Source organism: Bombyx mandarina, chromosome A1 (assembly GCF_030267445.1).
Source record: "Bombyx mandarina strain Sakado chromosome A1, ASM3026744v2".
NCBI lineage: Eukaryota > Metazoa > Arthropoda > Insecta > Lepidoptera > Bombycidae > Bombyx > Bombyx mandarina.
Window position 1 is genome coordinate 565,091 of NC_143234.1, and position 19,787 is coordinate 584,877.

The following is a 19,787-nucleotide window of genomic DNA, read 5'->3' on the forward strand; positions in this document are numbered from 1 at the left end:
CCACTAGTTTACTGGTGGCAGGACCTCTTGTGAGTCCGCACGGGTAGGTACCACGACCCTGCCTATTTCTGTCGTGAAGCAGTAATGCGTTTCGGTTTGGAGGGTGGGGCAGCCGTTGTAGCTATACTGAGACCTTAGAACTTATATCGCAAGATGGGTGGCGCATTTACGTTGTAGATGTCTATGGGCTCCAGTAGCCACCCAACACCAGGTGCGTTGTGAGCTCGTCCACCCATCTAAGCAATAAAAAAAAGTCTTGATAATTTTGGTGAAACCCCAAAAATCTGCAATGTGGTTTAATTATCTCTGTACTGTTGTATTAAATCTAATAATTATTATATACATAACATATAATATAATATATAAAATAATACATATATATAAGTACTTTTTTTAAGTAGAAATGCTATTGTAGATGCTACTCAGTAAGCTTGGCAGTGACGTCACTTCGGAATCGTCCACACGCGGAGACTCTCGGTCGCCGGCAACTCAGCGCATAAAGCTGCCCATACCGAAGGAGAATATTAGCCACCCTGGTAAATATAGGACCCATATATCGCTGTGACTTTTAGTTATGATTAGCTTAACTTATAGCTTGTAGAGCTGGGTAGATGTGCTCAACGCTTAACTCTAGACAGTATTTCGCGTCAAATCCATATCTATATATTAATACGTGAAGCAAAAACTTTGTACCCCTTTTTACGATAATTGCGCGGACGGAGGAGTATGAAATTTCCCACACTTACAGAGAATATAGAAAAGGAGTGCAGAATGCTAATAATTTTTTTAAAATTATGCATTAATAAATAATACATTAAATCAATAAATAAAAAATCCCCACACTACTATGTAAAGGACATGTACTCACATTGTTTATTATCAAACTTTTGTTATTGCTTCTATCAAATTGAGAATAGGTTAATATAATATTGTTTATCTTTAATATTATTTGTCTATAGTGTAGTTTTGGCAAAATCTGTGATTAAAGAAGCTTAATAGTCTTTGACAATAGAACCTTAATAATGTTCAAATATATAATTTCAATTAATTATAGTCGAATTTCGACTACTGTGGGACCACTAGTTTATATTAGTGTGGATGTTAGACAACGGAATTTCACCGTTTTCTATTTTTATTGGCTTCAAATAAAAGAAGAGAAAGGCGTGATTTTCAATTCGTGGCGTGTATTTTACAGAAACAAGCGACATCACGTCTGTGTGCAGTCTGAGCGCCTCAGCTGGCGCGGAAACTGAATACATAAACCTGCAGCCACAACAATCTATCGAGAAGTAAGCACCTTATCAAAATCTTCAATCAGATCAACAGAATGTGGTTTGTTATTCGAGGCCATCAGCGCAAATGTGGTCTAACCCACAATTTTTTAGATTCAAGCTTAGATGACGTCTATTGGAGTTTATTTAAAATATAAAAAAGTTTGATGCAAAACCCAAGGCTCACCCATAGTTTCACCCACAGATAACAGATAGCTTTTTAAACATTATTTTTGCGCGTATTGTTTTTTGCCGAAGTAATGCTTCAATCATAAAAAAAAATATATACAATTATTGTAGAACTAGCGGCCCGCTTCGGCTTCGCTCGGGTCTTTAGCAAAAATTTTAGGTAATTTTTTTACACCTCGGGTTACATTGTTATAGTTCTAGTAAGGATCCCTAATTTTATAGCCTATGTCACTCGGGGATAGTGTTGCTTCCAAACAGTGAAAGAATTTTTCAAATCGGTTCAGTAGTTTCAGAGCCTATTCAATACAAACAAACAAACAAATTTTTCCTCCTTATAATATTAGTATAGATTACAGGCAAACGGAACTTATTGTGGTTATTACAAAAGAGAAAATTCTTCAAATTTTCATGAACCACAAATTTTTTGTAGCCATACTCTTCGATTTGAAAAGTGACAAATACTAAACAATATAATAAATTCTGTTCACAGTGGAAATGGATACTAAATAAAAAAAAAAAAACTATTATCTCCTCCTCAGACCAAGGCCTTCAGCTCCTCCTGAGCCAATCAAAGACCTAACACCCAAAGAGCCAAAGAAGGAGCAGACGAAAAATGTGTCTTTCAAGAATCATCTGGATTACACCAGTCCTCCGCCTACATCCAAAGCTGTCCCGGAGAAAGATCAGCTCGCGAAATTGCCGTATGGTTGGTCTTCTGAAATTCGGGTGAGTTGTTGCTGGCACGGATGATCACGAAAGCAAATGTCACTCCTAGCTCCTGAAATATTACTAACAACTGCACCAATAAATAATAAAGTGAACTTCAGTTTTTACTATCTCTAAGAACGACATAACAAGTGAGTAGACCAAGTGTATTATTTGTCATACACTGGACTCTAATGAGGCCCAATGTTCCCCAGATTCTTGCTTTCAGAGTCTTATTACTTAATTTTTATATTATAACTAGCTGACCCGGCAGACTTCGTAGTGCCTCAATCTATAAATAAAATACCTAAGCTTTTGTATAAAATAAACTTAAAACACACAAAAGGAATTCGTCCGACGTGGGACACATCAAAGGAAAAACAAAATTGTTATTTTTATTTAATTCCGAGCATTTTCATATTTATCTACCTTTTAACACTTCTCTGGACTTCCACAAATAATTCAAGACCAAAATTAGCCATATCGGTCCAGCCGTTCTCGAGTTTTAGCGAGACTAACGAACTGCAATTCAGTTTTATATATACAGATTTAACTTTTACCTTCAAAATTCTTAAAAAAAACCCTTCAATTTAGTCGCATATAACACAATTGCATCGCCACACAGCGGATCTACTTATTATTCTAAATAAACGATTAACTAAACAAAGAAAATACCAAAAACAGTACAGCCGCTTAAAAGTAGTTGTGCCAGGAGCTTTTCACTTTAATTTTCACTTACACTTTTCCGTATCATTCCGTAATATTTGCACTCCGCATAAGGCGCAATTGAAGGATCACCAACTAATTATATGCAGTGATAGATCAGTTGAAGTCAATAATAATACGTAAATAATACTGTTGATAAATCCTTTGACCGAATTTTATGGTGTTATTAGATTGTGGACACAAGAAATGACCAAGATAGTTTCGGTGATGCTCTTGTCTCTGCTCTAAAGCTAATTGGGTTACAAACTGTGCACTGTCGTTGACAAAGCAATACTATTTCCCTCCCCAGGAACCATTAGGGCCGGCATTAAAAACATCTAAAACTCCGGAGCCAGCTAAAGCTGAAGCTAAAACCGTACCGGCTCTGAAAAGCAGCGACACCCCGCCAGCGATGTCTGTGCCAGCGAAAATCCAGGAGCCGATGTATACCAAGGCAGCCACACCGAAGATCAATAAGGTAAAATCGGGATATTCATTAGGTATGGATGGACAGATTACATTCATGCCTAGATAGAACTGATAAGATGCGTATTTAGTGGGTTCAACTCCTATATACTAATTACAATTACAGCACGTGAGGAGATTTGTAGAATAAGTCATCGTGGCCTAAAGAATAAGTCGTCCGGTGCATTCGTGTTGACCGATGCACCGATGTTCAAATCCCGCAGTCAGGTACCAATAATTTTTCTAATGAAATACGTACTCAACACATGTTCACGATCGACTTCCACGGTGAAGGAATAACATCGTCTAATAAAAATCAAACCCGCAAAATTATAATTTGCGTAATTACTGGTGGTAGGACCTCTTTTGAGTCTACGCGGGTAGATACCACCACCCTGCCTATTTCTGCCATGAAGCAGTAATGCGTTTCGGTATGAAGGGTGGGTCAGCCATTGTAAAGGCTGCTCACGGTTTTAAGGTCTAACACAACACATCGACAGCATCAATGACTTGATAGTTGGTTTGTTCTAAAGAAATTTAAGTAAGTTAAAAGTTACTACCACCCTGCCTGTTTCTGCCGTGAAGCGGTAATAGGTTTCGGTTTGAAGGCTGGGGCAGCCGTTGTAACTATACTTGAGACCTTAGAACTTATTATCTCAAGGTAGGTGGCGCATTTACGTTGTAGATGTCTATGGGCTCCAGTGACTACTTAACACCAGGTGTGCTGTGAGCTCGTCCACGCATCTAAGTAATAAAAAAAAGGAATTAAATAATTTTGTTACGACGAATAATTCTACGACAGTTAAATAATCTTAAATAAGACAGTAAGAAATCAAGCAACCTGAACATCGCCTTTATGTTCATAGTCAGTATGACGATAACACATCACATATTTTCAGACGCCAGAACTTCAAAAGAAAGCTGCTATGCCTCAAGACACGGTGTCGACCAAAACAACTCCATCTCGGGAACACAAGCCCGCTAGAGGACATAGACGTATGTCTAGCCTCAGCCAGAGTGCTCTCCTCACTGACCTCATGCATGTCTCCGTGGACCAGGATGATAAAGAACCGCCCCCTGGTCTTGAAAGGAAGGTTATAGGTGAGGTACCATTCTACACATATACTCAAGACGGGCAATACTATGCTTTCAGTATTTCAGGATCGGCAGTCAGCGCGTTGGCTTTACCATGTTATATTATGTAATTTTAGTAAGTAGCCAAACACCCAAGTCCAGAAACGTAAGTGCAAATTTATGACATTTCCCAATTGTATTCACGAGTGTTTCCCACTGTTGTAAAAGGTGTACTGGAATCACGGACAACATGAATGTAAAACTCGACCTTGCAACTGATCGGGTCTTTTTTATTTTATTGTCCTTGTAGGCAGACGAGCATACAGCCTGGTGGTGAGTGGTTACCGTCGCCCATGGACTTCAGCAATGCCAGCTCATTCCAGAGCCGGATGGTACGTGGCAAAAACATCCTGCAAAAATATCTGCAGATACATCCTGGAGGGACATAGAGCACCTTACCATGTGCTTGCTACGCCTTAGTCATTCATAAATTCTTTGGAGAGCACATTTTCTACCCTAGGCAAACTAATACAGTCAATACTCGATTTGGCCCTGCTCTAAGAAATTATTTTCGGATAGCCAGATGAACATGGATCGAAGTAAATGAATTTATACTTCCATCTACATGTTTCAACGCGGGTTTTTTTTTTTTTTTTTTTCCACAGGAGAAAATCACCGGATCCCCACCCGCGCGGCAGGTGGGGTATGTGGGAGTTGAACCCACTAAAAACTCCTGCCGCTCACAACCGGCGCCCTACCTCGGACCGGGCCGGAGCCCAGTCGGGGCTATTGAAACGGCGAGACAGGGTTGACGCAGAGCACATTACATCCATCCCACCGTCCCACGGACGCCGGACCGGTGGCCGCCAGCGACACGACCACCGGTTCCCTCGTTCAGCGGGCCGAGAGCCCGCTTTGATGGCCTCGCGTTACACCTTCCCCCAGAGCGGTCGGGGGAACGCGGTCTACCATCACCCGGCTTCCTATTGCGGGTGAGCGTGCCAAGCACGCCACCCCACGTCTGGGTCTCTCCCCGCACAAAACGGGTGGGACCCCTAGCTCTTAGGGGGCCAGGTCACGGATACGACCCCGGTCCCGACCCCCTGCTCGGCGGCTGCGGGTTTCTGCGTAGTGAGGAGAGCTTTCCCTCACTCGCTCCGCCGCCTCCTTCTGCGAGATGGTGCACTCGCAGAAGTCGAGCATAGCCTTCCATGACTCATCGCTGCCAAGCATCGACGCCACGACGCCAGGCAGCGACAAGTCAGGTCCTATCTTTGCGACCAGGACACGGCGCTGCACCTCCCACGCGGGGCAGACAGCGAGCGTATGCTCCGCCGTGTCCAGGTCGTGTCCACAATGGTGACACCTCGTCGTCGGCTCAGCCCCTATCCGGCGCAGGTACTTCCCGAAGCATCCGTGCCCGGTCAGCACCTGCACCAGACGAAAGGTGAGACGTCCTTCGCCACGATTCACCCAGTCATCAAAGACCGGGTAAACCGCCTCGACGGTATGTTTCAACGCAGGTAGCGGCATTTCGCCCGACCATCGACGCAGTGATGCGCATACGCACCCTCTTTGATGAGTCTGTTGGCCGGTGTTGCGGTGGCGGTATCGCTGGGCATTGCTAACGCACTCAAAACCCCGCCCTGGTCGGTCGTCGCAGTGCGCTGAAGTATCACGACGTCCTCGCGTATCTCTGTTGACTGATCGAGTCCTACTTCGAGGGTAAATCGGTCATGTGCATTGGGCGTGGTGGGACGGTGTTCCCTTTCGCTGGTGAGCGCAGTACTCCTCGGGAGTCGGTCCTCAGCCTTCCTGTGAAACATCAATTACGGCTGAGTCAGGCGAGGTGCCTTGGCGTGTCCCTCCCAGGACAGCGTAGTTCGTTGCGCGCACGACATTTTAGTCGTGGCCTGTGGGAAGAACTTACGCGAATTTGCTAGTCTTTTGTGCACGGGCTGTCACCTCGGCCTTACTTCGATCTCGCATTGGACGGTCATTAGAACTTCGGCGCTCACTTCGAAAAGTTGGGTCCCCGACTGACGCCGGCTGCCAGATTTTGCGCCGTCTCTACATGAGGGTGGTGCGGTCAATGCCTCTGTATGGAGCTCTTGTGTAGCACCAAGCCCTGAGCCGAGACCACGTCGGTGCTTTCATCGTCGGAAGTACTGTGGAAAAGTATCGTTTTCCGACCTGGTAGGCTGGTTCTGACCCAGCGGAGTATCGCGGAACACCACCGGCACGTCCCGGGCGGCTTATCAGGCTACCGTATTGCGGGGACCGGCGTCGTTTGTCATCACCATCGATGACCTGTGGGTCAGGCGTTCTCGGGGTGGCGTCGCGAGTCTGGCTGTAGTATTGACCGTGGGTACCTCCCAGCACAGCCTGGGTTCTAACTTCAGCGGAGGTCGGACGTCGAGTCAGAGAGTACAAAGAGGATTCGTTTGGTAGTTAGGGCCTTAAAAATATCCATGGATCAACAGTCCGCTTCCAACGTCTGCGGATCACTAGACTCACATCCCCATGCGCCTCCTAGAAACGGAAACCTCATATATGAAACGTTATGAGGCTCTGCTATTGGCTGAAAAAAAAATATGGCTCCAGTAACCACTTAACTCCAGGCAGGTGGATTGGGAGCATATATGCAATAAAAAAAAACCTACTCTTAGGATGGACACTAATGCAGCACGTCGTGCATATCTCACTCAATTGTCGTGATTTTTGTTTGTTCTAAGTGTTTGCGACGTATGTATGTTTGTTATGTATTCATTGGCGTGCAAAAAAACTAATTCATAAACTGCGTTTTCATCACTAGGCCAAGAAAGAGATCCTCCGCCACCTCCAATTGCGAAACCCAAGCAAGAACCTGAAGATATTCTGGACGTAGACCATGATTATTCTTCAATGGAAAGAAGGAAATCTTGTAAGTAGTCGTTATTAAACATTGTGCAGTAATCGAAACAAATAAGTCGAATTGTGAGTATAGTAATATCTAGCCTGTTTCGGCCGCATGGTACAAAGATCACTACTTCGGTACCTACTTAAGACCTAATAAGGCACATCTGTGTTTACGCATTGACTTTTACTAATTAGTAAACTGATCATTTTTAAAACTCGTGCTTACGTGACCTTCCTTCTCCGTCTCTTTCAGGCCAAAGAAGAGACTCGGAGAAAAGAAAAAAAGAGAACTTCATAGTAGTCCAGAGCGACCTGTGGGACACTAACACATTTCAGTACACCTGCCAAAAATCTCCTCCAGGTATTTTAAAATATAACAATAGTAAGCAACTTATATCTCAAGGTGGGTTGCGCATTTACGAGGTAGATGTCTATGGGTTCCGGTAACCACTTAACATCAGGTGGGCTGTGAGCTCGTCCACCCATATACGCAATAAAAAAATATAAATAAAAAAAGCCTCATCATTGAGGGTTCTCGACGCAAGGAGGAGTATAGTCGGGATAAAACTGCTTATCCGAAATTAGGCAGATTTTTTGCAAAACATTTGTTTTCAATTAATCATTGTTTCGTGTTCCCGTAGCCAGTCATCATCACACTCCGATGCAGCGAAGTGTGTCGGAGAAGAGCAGACAGCAGCCTTCACCTCATCACCAAAGGTACAGGAGTTGCCGCCATCAGGAGTTATTAAATTGCGCTTATAATGGGATCTGGATCTTTTTTACTGGTTGTAGGACCTCTTTTGAGTCCGCACGCCACCACCTTATTTCTGCTGTGAAGCAGTAATGCGTTTCGGTTTGAAGGGTGGGGCAGCCGTTGTAACTATACTTGAGACCTTAGAACTTATATCTCAAGGTGGGTGGCGCATTTACGTTGTAGATGTCTATGGGTATCAGTAACCACTTAACACCAGGTGGGATGTGAGCTCGACCACCCATCTAAGAAAAAAAAAAGCTAGTCTAGGCCTAAACTATTATTACCCTATTTCTTCCCAAGTGTGTCATAAGCTTTTAAGAAATTCAGCGGAGTATGGGCAACCGCTTCCTAAGCATTCTGATAGTAGCGCGTATTATGAGTCCGGGCCGGTCTCTCGTCCTGCCCATTACTAATTTGAGTACGAAGAATACAAATCAAATGAAATAAAAAAAAAATATATTTAACATAAATGAAAGTACACACTTGTTGAACGTCAAAAAGAACTACCGCCAATTCACAAGAACTAGCCTCCGTCCTGAGAAGATTTGGCAAGAAACTCAGCGGGAATGTCTTTTTTTTTTAATATTATTGTCGTTCTTTTCTACTGCAGATGTATTTGTTACAGGGAAGCGGATAGAACTGTGGAGAGAAGAGCATCAAATGCTTCAATTAATTACGGTACGTTGGTAATTTGTTCTCGAGTTAATTGGTAGACAAAGTACCTCAATCGATCCTTCTTCAAATGCGGTTTGAAAAGGGCGTTTAATAATGGATAGTGACTTGATTATACCATTGGCTATTTATCTTAAAGCTTTAACTAATTTTGAAACGTTAATGCTTTTTGAGAACTTTTGATGGTTTTGGCGTAAAACTAAACTTAGACCATGCGCGACATTAATATGATGTCATTAAAATCATCGACGTAATCGTTTTTCGCAAAGTCTGCTGCATTGGAAAATCAGCAATCCAAACCAGAATACTTAGTTATATTACGGTATAAAAATAAGCCCACACCCAACCACAAGTAATTACTTAAATAATATTGGTGGATTAATTTTATCCCACGTTGCTCCGACAATTATGGTTGCGTTTAATTCTTCTTCTTCTTGCCTTAATCTCACATTATATGGTGTTGGCGTTGCATGTCCTCTTGTCATACTGCATAGGGTCTTAGCGTGAGTTTTATGACCGGTCGCCTGCCTGACATTAACCCTTCTTGGGCTGTTTCTCCAGTATCCATTGCAGGGACTTTCTTCCTCATCTGATGTTTTTTTCTTCTTCATCCGTTTTTGGTTCTATGATTTGCATCCTATCACTACTAGCGCTCTGACAGTTTGTGTCGATTAACATATATTCTTGAGGACAGGTCCGGCAAGAGGAGGCACGCCAGAAGGTTATCGAGATGCGGAGACCCTACGAATGTCTGATCGACATGCCAAGGTACTATTAGTTATCTTTCCACTGTATTATCATCATAACCATCATCATCATCAGCCTTTATCTGCCCACTGCTGGACATAGGCCTTCGCCAATGCCTTTCACAGAATGCGGTCCTCCTCCTTCCGCATCCAACGACTTCCCCCCGTGCGCACTAAGTCGTCGGTCCCCATGGTTGGAGGACTTGCCACTTTAGCCTGCTGACTTTGAGAGCTATGTCGTCGACTTTGGTTCTCCGTCCCCTGTATGCCAATATACATTTTTCCACTGCTTCCCAATCCAGTTCTCCTTCAAAAATTACCCCGAACACCTACCCTTAATGAGACGAACCTTAACTTAACTTAAGCTTTTGGACGTCTGAATATAAATATCTATTTAATTCATGAACAAAAATTTTTTATTGAAGTCGATCTAATATTAAATAAATGATAATAATTTGAACACTGCAGCGTCGAGGATCTGAATTCCCGCAGCCGGTGAGCACTCCTCCACAGCAGTCGCAAACAAAACGAAGACAGTCGATGGCACAGGCGAGTACCTCGCTGTCATGTTACATGATCAATACGCAAGGAGTTTCCCCGCTATATAAGCGCTATATAGGCTATATAAGACATCTCTGAGGGCACGAGCGCCAAATCGCCGGATAGGAGTCGAAGTGGTCGCCATGACCGAAATCGGTCGGATGGATCATCATCATCATTAGATTGGCATTTTGAAGTCGTCGTGGCCTAAACGATAAGACGTCCGGTGCATTCGTATGTAGCGATGCACCGGTTTTCGAATCCCACAGGCGGGTACCAATTTTTCTAATGAAATACGTATATGACAAATATTCACGATTGACTTTCACGATGGAGGAAGAACATCGTGTAATAAAAATGAAACACGCAAAAATTTGCGTAAATACTGATGGTAGGAACTCTTGTGAGTCCGCGGTAGGTACCACCACCCTGCCTATTTCTGCCGTGAAGCAGTTATGTAACTATACTGACATGACATGGGTCATGGGTGGCGGGGTTTACGTTGTCGATGTCTATGGACTCCAGTAACCACTTAAAACCGGGTGAGCCGTGAGCTCGTCTTACCACCTAAGTAATACAAAAAAAATTAAGCTATATCTGTTCATGCTGTAACTGGAGCCTATGTAGGCTCCTACGTGCTCCTTCAGCTTTCTGGTGGAAGTTCGAATAGTTTGTTGTTGTTGTTGTTGTTGTTGCATTACATAATACTCGGTGGGCGTGTTCTCATTCACCGCTTCAAGCAATAGAATTAATGAAAAGCGGCGTCACGCGAGGTCCTTAACCCTTCACATCGGTTAATTTCTAATTGCGTTCCATTGCGTGTTCTTAATGCTGAATTTGAAAGTTTTTGTTGTTGAGTTTGAAACGTATTGGTATATATGTGGTAATATTGTAACGAAAATACATGTTTTACGAAAGTCTTATTATGCGCATTGTGGAATGAAAGCATCATTCTACGAATCCTCGCATCGTCGATGTGGTAAAACGTAATTACGAGGGCGGCACTGAAAATTTCGGGAATTAACGAAGTGACACAACATTACTATTTAAAAATGTATTTATTGCTTTTCGAAGTATTCTCCGCGAAATTTGACACATTTTTCCATACGATGGAACCAATCATTGAAGCAACCATTCCATTCGGAAGTTGGGGTCTCCAAAATGGCCGTTTTGTAGGCGTCCACAGCTTCTTCAGGTGATGAAAATCTCTGTCCACGCAATTTATTCTTTATTATGTGTTCCGTTTGACGTCCGAAGTCCATTATGAGAGTACATCGTATGATTTCCACTGCAGGTCGCTAAATTTGACTACTTCCGTTTCCTAAGTCCCATCTACAGCGCCCTCTATAACGTCTGGAACCGAACCAACAAGCAAAGACAAGCCGCCATATTTGACATTGTTGCGTCGTTTTTTCCCACGTGCGGTCGTTAATATTTTAAGAAGTTAGTAATTTAAAATGTTATAAGCAACTTTCGAGATTTGAAGTAGAAAGTTTGTTTCAAACAAGTGTTATGATTATCTTCCGTTTCATGAAACCTCCAAGGCTCTACAATGAGTGACGAGGTTATCGCGCCTTTCAAAGTAAAATTTAAGTGAGGATAGTTCTTCGATTTCTTCGGATATTTCTTCGGGTTCGTCGGAAAATAAAGACTAGGGACCAGCAAGAAAACTTCGAAAAAGTGACTGGTCGCGAGATCTGAATAAAAGGTTTGACTTACTGTCGCAATAATGGGTGAGTCATGTGAATATTATTTTAACTTCGAATCATGCTATTGCTGGTCGTGCACCAGTGGTCCCGCCTTTATACTTACAAATACCAACATCTTATAATAATAATGTCTTATCTGGTTTCAACTTCCAATCGAAATTAGACAACGACGAATAGTTTTTACGTCTGCCACCAGACCGTCCGTTACCAGAAGCGGGTAGGTTTTGAAATTTGAGCATTTCTATAAAAGAACCAGATATGCAAAGATTTGACTAGCCGACTTGGAACGCGGTGCAGTATTCGGAGGTTCAAAAAAAAAAAATGTTTTCCTGCGTTATCTAATGCTCTTTTGGCACAGAACGAATGCGTTATGCTGCCATACAAAACCTTGCCGACGGGTCAAATTCAGAGAATGTTCAGCTTAATACTTCCGCCTTTTACGAAAAGTTTAAACCGCTATTCGGTAACGATTTCGCCTATAAAAGTTTCTAACGATATCCTTCAAATAATTTTCGTTAAGCGAGCCGAGGTTATACGATAGCGTCGTAGATACCTCATAAAGAAATTAAAGGATAGATATATCAGGGAAGATATAGAGAAAATATCTTCTTCTTGTGATTATGTTTAACCCCAACTTATTATTGGCATATATACAGAAAATTGGTGGTATTGATAAATTACAAAAGCGGCACCGTCTGCTACTCGCATCCGGCCCGCATCGCCGGAACCCTCGGCTTGTACTGCCAATGCAAAGCCATGTCGAGGTAGGCCACATTCCAATACATCTAAAGAGGCCGAAAACAGATATTCTGAGCGATGCTATCCAAATAATTCCTCAGCAAGAAAAACGGGGAGGGGGGAACAAGTACAAAGTGGAACGAAAATCAGGAAATAAAAATAAATTACTCAACAGCATTTTCAGGCGGATGTCTAAGGCTATATCGAAACACCTGGACTCGATCCACCAAACGTAATATTGAAATTAATAATAACTTTATGTCAATCAAAATCCAAAATTTAATTCAATAGAGCTTTAGAACCCGCACCCCCGACACCATCTTTCAGATTTCTTCTTTTCATACTTCCCAAGACCAATAAAAAATCGAACAATTTTCAACCTCAAGGCATTGAACAAGTACATGAAACAGTCTTTTTCACCTTTTCCACCATCGAGTTCCTAAGTTTTATAACAGATTGGAATGTCAAATTGGATATGAGCCAGGCCTATTATCATCTATCAATGACGTTTCTCGGGATCAGTTATCAGGGTCGTCTACTTCAGATGATATGTCTGCCATTCGGCTTAGCTGCACCACCGCGGATTTTTGCTTCAGTGACAAACTAAATAGCCGAAATACTTCGCCAGAAGGGTCTGCGACTAGTGGTTATGTGCTTGTACACCAGGGCAGAACATCTCCCGCCATCGGAGCAAAGCTTATCCATATTATCTGGAACCGCTGCGTTCATTGACAGTGCGTTTCCAGAGGTCTTTTTTGCCACGTACCAGCTGGCTATGGAATGAGCTCCCTCCGCGGTGTTTCCCGAGCGCTATGACATGTCCTTCTTCAAACGAGGCTTGTGGAGAGAATTAAGCAGTAGGCAGCGGCTTGGCTCTGCCCCTGGCGTTGCTGAAGTCCATCGGCGACTGTAACTATTCACCTTCAGGTGGGCCGTATGCTTGTTGAAATCTCAAGTAACTATACTGAAACCTTAGAACTCATATCTCAAGGTGGGTGGCGGCATTTACGCTGTAGATGTCTATGGCCTCCAGTAACCACTTAACACCAGGTAAGCTGTAAACTCGTCCACCCATCTAAGCAACCGGTTATGACACTGACGAGCTTGATAGACTTTCTGGGAATCGTATGGGACACCAAATCCAAGACAAAGTCCCTGCCCAAGAATTTGCTCGTGCGACTTACTGCCGGCGGTTGGAACCTAAAGCAGGCGCAAAGCCTTTTAGGATATCTCAACTTTGCGACTTTCATCACCCACCGGGGAAAGTTGCTTTGCCGAGTCCTTGCAGTACCACAGCAACAAGCTCAGGAGGTATCCTCATTTACCAAAGCAGTATTCGGACGAGGTACGTACAGAGCTGGATTGGTGGTTAGAGAAAGTCAGTCAGAGCACACCAATTCATCCACAGAGAATGGCCACGAACCACGTCATCACCGACGCGTCGGACATTCAGTGGGGAGCCCTTGTAAACAACAGAACAGAATTTTCCTACATAAAGAACGAGGGAGGAACCCGGTCACGATAATTGCTAGATCTGACTGGAAAATTGCTTAACTTAATAGACCACCTCAAAGTTGTACTTCTCCCTCACCACCTACCGGGACTGTACAATACTGAAGCCGATCACCTCTTACGCAATCGCGGCGGCTTGGAGTGGTATCTCACAGAAAAAGCAACTACTAGGCTATTCAGCCTGTGGGGAACTTGTTCGCGTCTCGGACCGCTCATGGATAATAAAAAAAAAAAAAAAAAAAACTGTTTACCTCTTGTGAGTCCGCGCGAGTAGGTATTTTGCCCTGAAGCAGTGGTGCGTCTCGGTTTGAAGGGTGGGGCAGCCGTTGTAACTATACTTGAGACCTTAGATCTTATATCTCAAGGTGGGTGGCGCATTTACGTTCTTGACGTCTATGGGCTCCAGTGACCACTTAATACCAGGTGAGCTGTGAGCTCGTCCACCCATCAAAGCAAAACTCGAACGCCTGCCTCTACAACGCGTTCAGCAGATCTTGGCATTACTGACTAGCATGGCCGTTTCCGCCGCTCGGTCTGATATCCAGAGTGCTGGACCACCTCAACTCAACCTCAGGTCGGTACATACTAGTGGTACCCAAGTGCAAGAAGCCCCTGTGGAGGCCAGACCTGAAATCACCTGCCCTCAAGCGACTCAAGAAGCTCAGAGATCTGAACATCAGTCTGGTGGACACTGACAATGCTACCGCCAGGCTGTCAGCAATCTACACCTGGAAGCTTGGTTCATTTTGGGTGGGACACGCTGACAGGGACATGGACATTGGCAGGAGAGAGTCTACGATAAGAACATACGCCCCTATTTGGAATAAGGGGTAAGGTTTTGTCAAGAAAATGTATTAATTCTCGTGTACCCGAATTAGAAAATGTAGCTAGATTTCTCTGTTATCTGTATTTATCTCATGGTCTCTCCTACCGGACCATTCTAGTTTATAAGTCTGTTATATAGCGTCCGTTTGTGAAACTCTATCGGATATAAAAAATAGCTTCGAGCCCGACAGTGAAACATACTGAAATCTATTTCCTTGACAAAGCCTGCACCTTCTAAATTACTGATATTTGGGTCGAAAACTAATTGATCTTCACACCAACAGTCCAGTTGGACATTCGTGGCTGCTCCTGACCAATTGATCATCGATGCAGTATACTGGCTACGCAATCTAGTGAATATGACACAGCAAACCAGTGGGAATATTTAATCTATTCTTAGCAACTAAAGGCTCCACTAAGCCAGCTACTGCAGCGAGGATTAGTAGTTGGGTAAAAAGTCTTTTAGGAGACTCAGGTATTCAGGCCTCAGTTGGAAGCTGTAGAGCGGTGGTGAAAACTTTAAACTGGGTAGGAAATTACCAAATTAATGATATTTCAGCTAAAGATAACTGACATACTTTTAGAAAGGTCTATCAAAAACTTATTATTAATGCATCAAACACTGATATAAATTCTGAGAAATCTTTCTCAGTATTTTCGTCCTAAATCTTATTAGGTCGATTTGAATTCAGTGGGTAATATTATACGGTTACCTTCAATTAATTTAAATTACGTGCTTAATTTAAGCTTTGCGTAATTAAACACAATAAGTCACATTGTTGCTTTTTAAATAAATCTTATTTTATTTCAAATACAAGCCACCAGGAGATAACAGTCTCTCATAATGGACTTCGGACGTCAAACGGAAAACATAATATAGAAATTTTACCTTCCAATAAAATTTGTATTATGTTTCCTAAGACGTCCGAAGTCCAGATAATGTCTTCCTGGGGCTACATCCATCATTATGAGCCGAACAATGTCAAATATGGCGGCTTGTCTTTGCTTGTTGGTTCGGTTCCAGACGTTATAGAGGGCGCTGTAGATGGGACTTAGGAAACGGAAGTAGTCAAATTTAGCGACCTGCAGTGGAAATCATACGATGTACTCTCATAATGGACTTCGGACGTCTTAGGAAACATAATACAAATTTTATTGGAAGGTAAAATTTCTATATTTTAGGGAAAGTATAGAAATCATTAGGGCTTAGGTCGGGGCTGTACGGCGGATGGTCTAATAATTCTATGTTTTCTTGCTCTAAAAACTCTTTTGTTCTGTGCGCGGTGTGAGAACTCGCATTGTCGTGATGGAGAATGATGCGGCGGTTGCAGTTCTCTTTACGGAGTTCAGAAACGACAAACAAATGGCAAACAAATGCTAGCATACCATTCTGCATTAACCGTTCTTTGTCCCTCAAGAGGAATAGTCGTAACATGGCCGGTTTTGGAGACAAACGTGGCCACCATTTTTTTTGCAACACTCCGTGAACGAACAATTTTTGTTGGCTTTAACTCATTTTCGAACACCCAAACTCGTGACTGGTTTTTTGGTTCGTACGCGTATATCCAGGATTCGACACCTGATACAATGTTGTATACAGCATTTGAGGATCCTGCGTGGAATCTTTCGAGAGTTCTGACGCACCAAGTAACGCGAGCCGCTTTTTGCTCTTCACAGAGCGAATGCAGTATCCATCGGAAAAACAACTTTTTTACATCTAATTGTTCATGCAAGATTATTTGTATTTGACTCATGCCAATGTCTAAAGTTGCCTGAATTTCGCGGTATGTCACATGTCAATCTTCCTCAATCAGCTTACGCACAGCATCAACGTTTTCTTGGGTGACTGCAGTTTTTGGACGACCTTGACGGGGATCATCACTGAGCTTCACACGTCCACGTTGAAACTCAGCAAACCAGCGATAAATTGTGGTTTTGGATGGGGCTTCATCACTAAATGCAGAAATCATCCGGTCAACACACTGTTTTTGTGTTAAACCACTTCGAAAGTCCTAATAAATCATCGCTCTTGAATTTTCTCGAGTCAATTCCATTTTCTCAACGACTAAACAAGTTTGACAAAACCTCGTGACAAGACCGAGAATCTTTTATAAAATAAATAAATGGTATTCGATTTTTAAAACCAAGGAGTTTTCAATTAAAAAGATTTTAATATGACAGGAACAGTGGAAATATTCCATTCCCGATACTTTTAGTGCAGCCTAGTATGTACATTAATGTAATAAATTCGAGTTTGTTTTGCAATTCTCCTGCTCCTTATTAGTTGAAGACCCAAATTCTTAATCTCGATCATGCTGATTCGTGATGCTCGATCGTGACTCCGATATTTTAAGCCGTACAATTGTTTTTCAGGTGAGATCTTACGTGGAAGAGAGGCCAGATAAAACGGAGATCTCTCGAAGACACGAGGAGCCTAAAAAGAAACAAGAACCTGTCCAGGAATCAGAATGGAAGCCGGAGCCTGATACTATTAGAGTGTCGAAAACCCAGGATTCTCCTGCGAAGAGACTGAGGCAGGAGGCTGAGCCTTTGAAGAGAGCGAAGGCTGTGGAATCTCCTAGGTTAACCCAGGCCGGCAGTCAGCCTAGGCCTGAACATTACAAGAGCAGCCCTAATGTCGCATCAAGGCATAAATCTGGTAAACCGAGTTCATTTGATTGTAGTATGAAGTGGTAGACCGTGGGCAGGTCCATCAAAAGCATTTTTTTTTATTGCTTAGATTGGTGGACGAGCTCACAGCCCACCTGGTGTTAAGTGGTTACTGGAGCCCATAGACATCAACAACGTAAATGCGCCACCCACCTTGAGATATAAGTTCTAAGATCTTAAGTATAGTTACAAGGGCTGCCCCACCCTTCAAACCGAAACGCATTACTGCTTCACGGCAGAAATAGGCGGGGCGGTGGTACCTACCCTTGCGGACTCACAAGATGTCCTACCACCAGTAATTACGCAAATTATAATTTTGCGGGTTTGTTTTTTATTGCACGATGTTATTCCTTCACCGTGGAAGTCAATCGTGAACATTTGTTGAGTACGTATTTCGTTAGAAAAATTGGTACTCGCCTGCGGGATTCGAACACCGGTGCATCGCTCAACACGAATGCACCGGACGTCCTAACCTTTAGGCCACGACGACTTCCAAAATGTCGTTGACATGTCCATGTATTACATTTCCGTTCCAAGCTCGCTCACCGAAATAAAAAACGAAAACATCTTCAAAATTCCAGGGTCACCGAACAAACGCGAAGACAGAAAGTCGGCGTCGTATAGAAGCGATTCAAAGCGTCAAGATTCGGCGGAGCAACGGAAGATGTACACCGCGAGCTCGGAGTCCGAACTGTTCGAATGCGCCATACTCCCTATCTTCCACAAGCTATTGACGGAAAGGCACAAAAGTCAACCGCACGGCTTGAACCTTAGTTACGGGGTCAGCTGTCCTAACATATCCATTAAATGTGACATTGTTGAGTATTTGTAGATTGCGTGTGTCGCTAGCACTAATGGGTGTAAAGACTCATGAGCACTCACTATCTAATTACGAGTCTTTGTTGCTCCATTACTGCACGATTTCTCGCCCACGAAATTAGTATTTATGTGAAATAAAATGTTATTCGAAGCGGCGAAAATTGCAAATCGACTTTCGCTTCACACGAAGGAAATAATTATTTTAACCATACAGGATAATACTTCCAAAATTAGAATGCACCATTCATTGTTGGTACCTTATTACTTTTAACATTACATTTTAACATGACTAATGGAAGCGCTAACGAGTCGACATCGACTAATTAATTACCAGCCCGCCGATTCAAACGAATACCATATATAGTATTCTTTTCGATTTTTGCGATCCGTACACATAAATTAAAAAAAAACTTTAACGATTTAATCTCCCGTTTTATATTGTTATCCGAAAACACCACGTTTTGACAACGAAATTTGTAAGAAAGAATTCAAAACGTCGGAAATAATATAAAGGTAATAAAACACATAAATTTTAATCGTAAAAATAGTTCTTTTTGTGCACAGTTAACTGTTGTTAGTGTTCTGTGGTCTAATTCTAATTTTCGCGCCAAAATTCTGCTTTTGTCGTGAAGTAAGCTTGCATTGCGATTTGACAGGCGACTCAAGAGTTTGACGTGTCTCAAGATAGGTAGGGGCTTTCATGCTGTGATGTCTACAGGCTCTCGTAACACCTCAATATCAGATGAGCCGTGAGCCCATCTTTTCATCTAAATAATAAACCATACGTGTAAATATTGCCTCGTAATTTCTACGGCGGCGTTCACATTGCGATAGGACTTCGCTTCGGGACCCGCCATTACGTGTCACATGCCTTTATCAATTAAATATGTCATAATTTATAGAAGTAAATATTTATATTAAGACGGTACATTTACGTCTAACAAGTTCAATAACGGGTCTAATCTTATAGTCATTTTTATATTGTACAGTGGAAAATTAATTATATTGTTATAAATTGTTGTAGTTGTGTGTAAATAAATAGGCAAAGGCAAAACAGTGAAGTGCCATAGTATCTACGGACGATAGAGCTCTATTGACATAAAAAAATCGATTTGTGAAGTGAAACTTCTTTAGGTGCGTTGAGAGTAAAATTTAACTCGCGACAGATTCGTTACCGCTAGAGAGGAAAGATACAATGTAGGAAGAGCCGGAGTGAGAAAATAGACAAAGCGTCTCTCGAACCACTCGACCGTGGAGAAAGGGAAAGAATAACGCGAGCTAACTCGTTTCTCTTATACACATTCTGTTTATGGGAGTCGGCCACTAGATGGCTTGTTATCAGTTTCTCATTGCTCCTGTAGATGGCAGTAACATATTAACTATCTTATATTTTATTTTTAATAAACGATTTAACAATATATATATTTTTTCTATATATACTTTAAAATATATAAGTGGTGAACAGGTCCTTACTCTTATACACAGCATTCTCAAT

The 19,787-nt window shown here is 42.5% G+C and overlaps 1 protein-coding gene across 2 annotated transcripts in view; it reads left to right on the forward strand.

The window, feature by feature from the left end:
* Positions 1–19,082, forward strand: part of GABA-B-R2 (gamma-aminobutyric acid type B receptor subunit 2) — a 43,426-nt gene extending 24,344 nt beyond the window's left edge. For both annotated transcript variants that reach the window (XM_089739843.1, XM_089739844.1), the window contains 13 exons: positions 416–536; positions 1,196–1,289; positions 2,000–2,186; positions 3,181–3,348; positions 4,235–4,436; positions 7,225–7,332; positions 7,561–7,668; positions 7,949–8,024; positions 8,687–8,739; positions 9,428–9,501; positions 9,948–10,028; positions 17,177–17,462; positions 18,055–19,082. In XM_089739843.1, the coding sequence (XP_089595969.1) occupies positions 416–536; positions 1,196–1,289; positions 2,000–2,186; positions 3,181–3,348; positions 4,235–4,436; positions 7,225–7,332; positions 7,561–7,668; positions 7,949–8,024; positions 8,687–8,739; positions 9,428–9,501; positions 9,948–10,028; positions 17,177–17,462; positions 18,055–18,305 (1,809 nt within the window). In that variant the 3' untranslated portion in view covers positions 18,306–19,082. The remainder of the gene's footprint in view (positions 1–415; positions 537–1,195; positions 1,290–1,999; positions 2,187–3,180; positions 3,349–4,234; positions 4,437–7,224; positions 7,333–7,560; positions 7,669–7,948; positions 8,025–8,686; positions 8,740–9,427; positions 9,502–9,947; positions 10,029–17,176; positions 17,463–18,054) is intronic.
* The last annotated feature ends 705 nt before the right edge of the window (positions 19,083–19,787 follow it).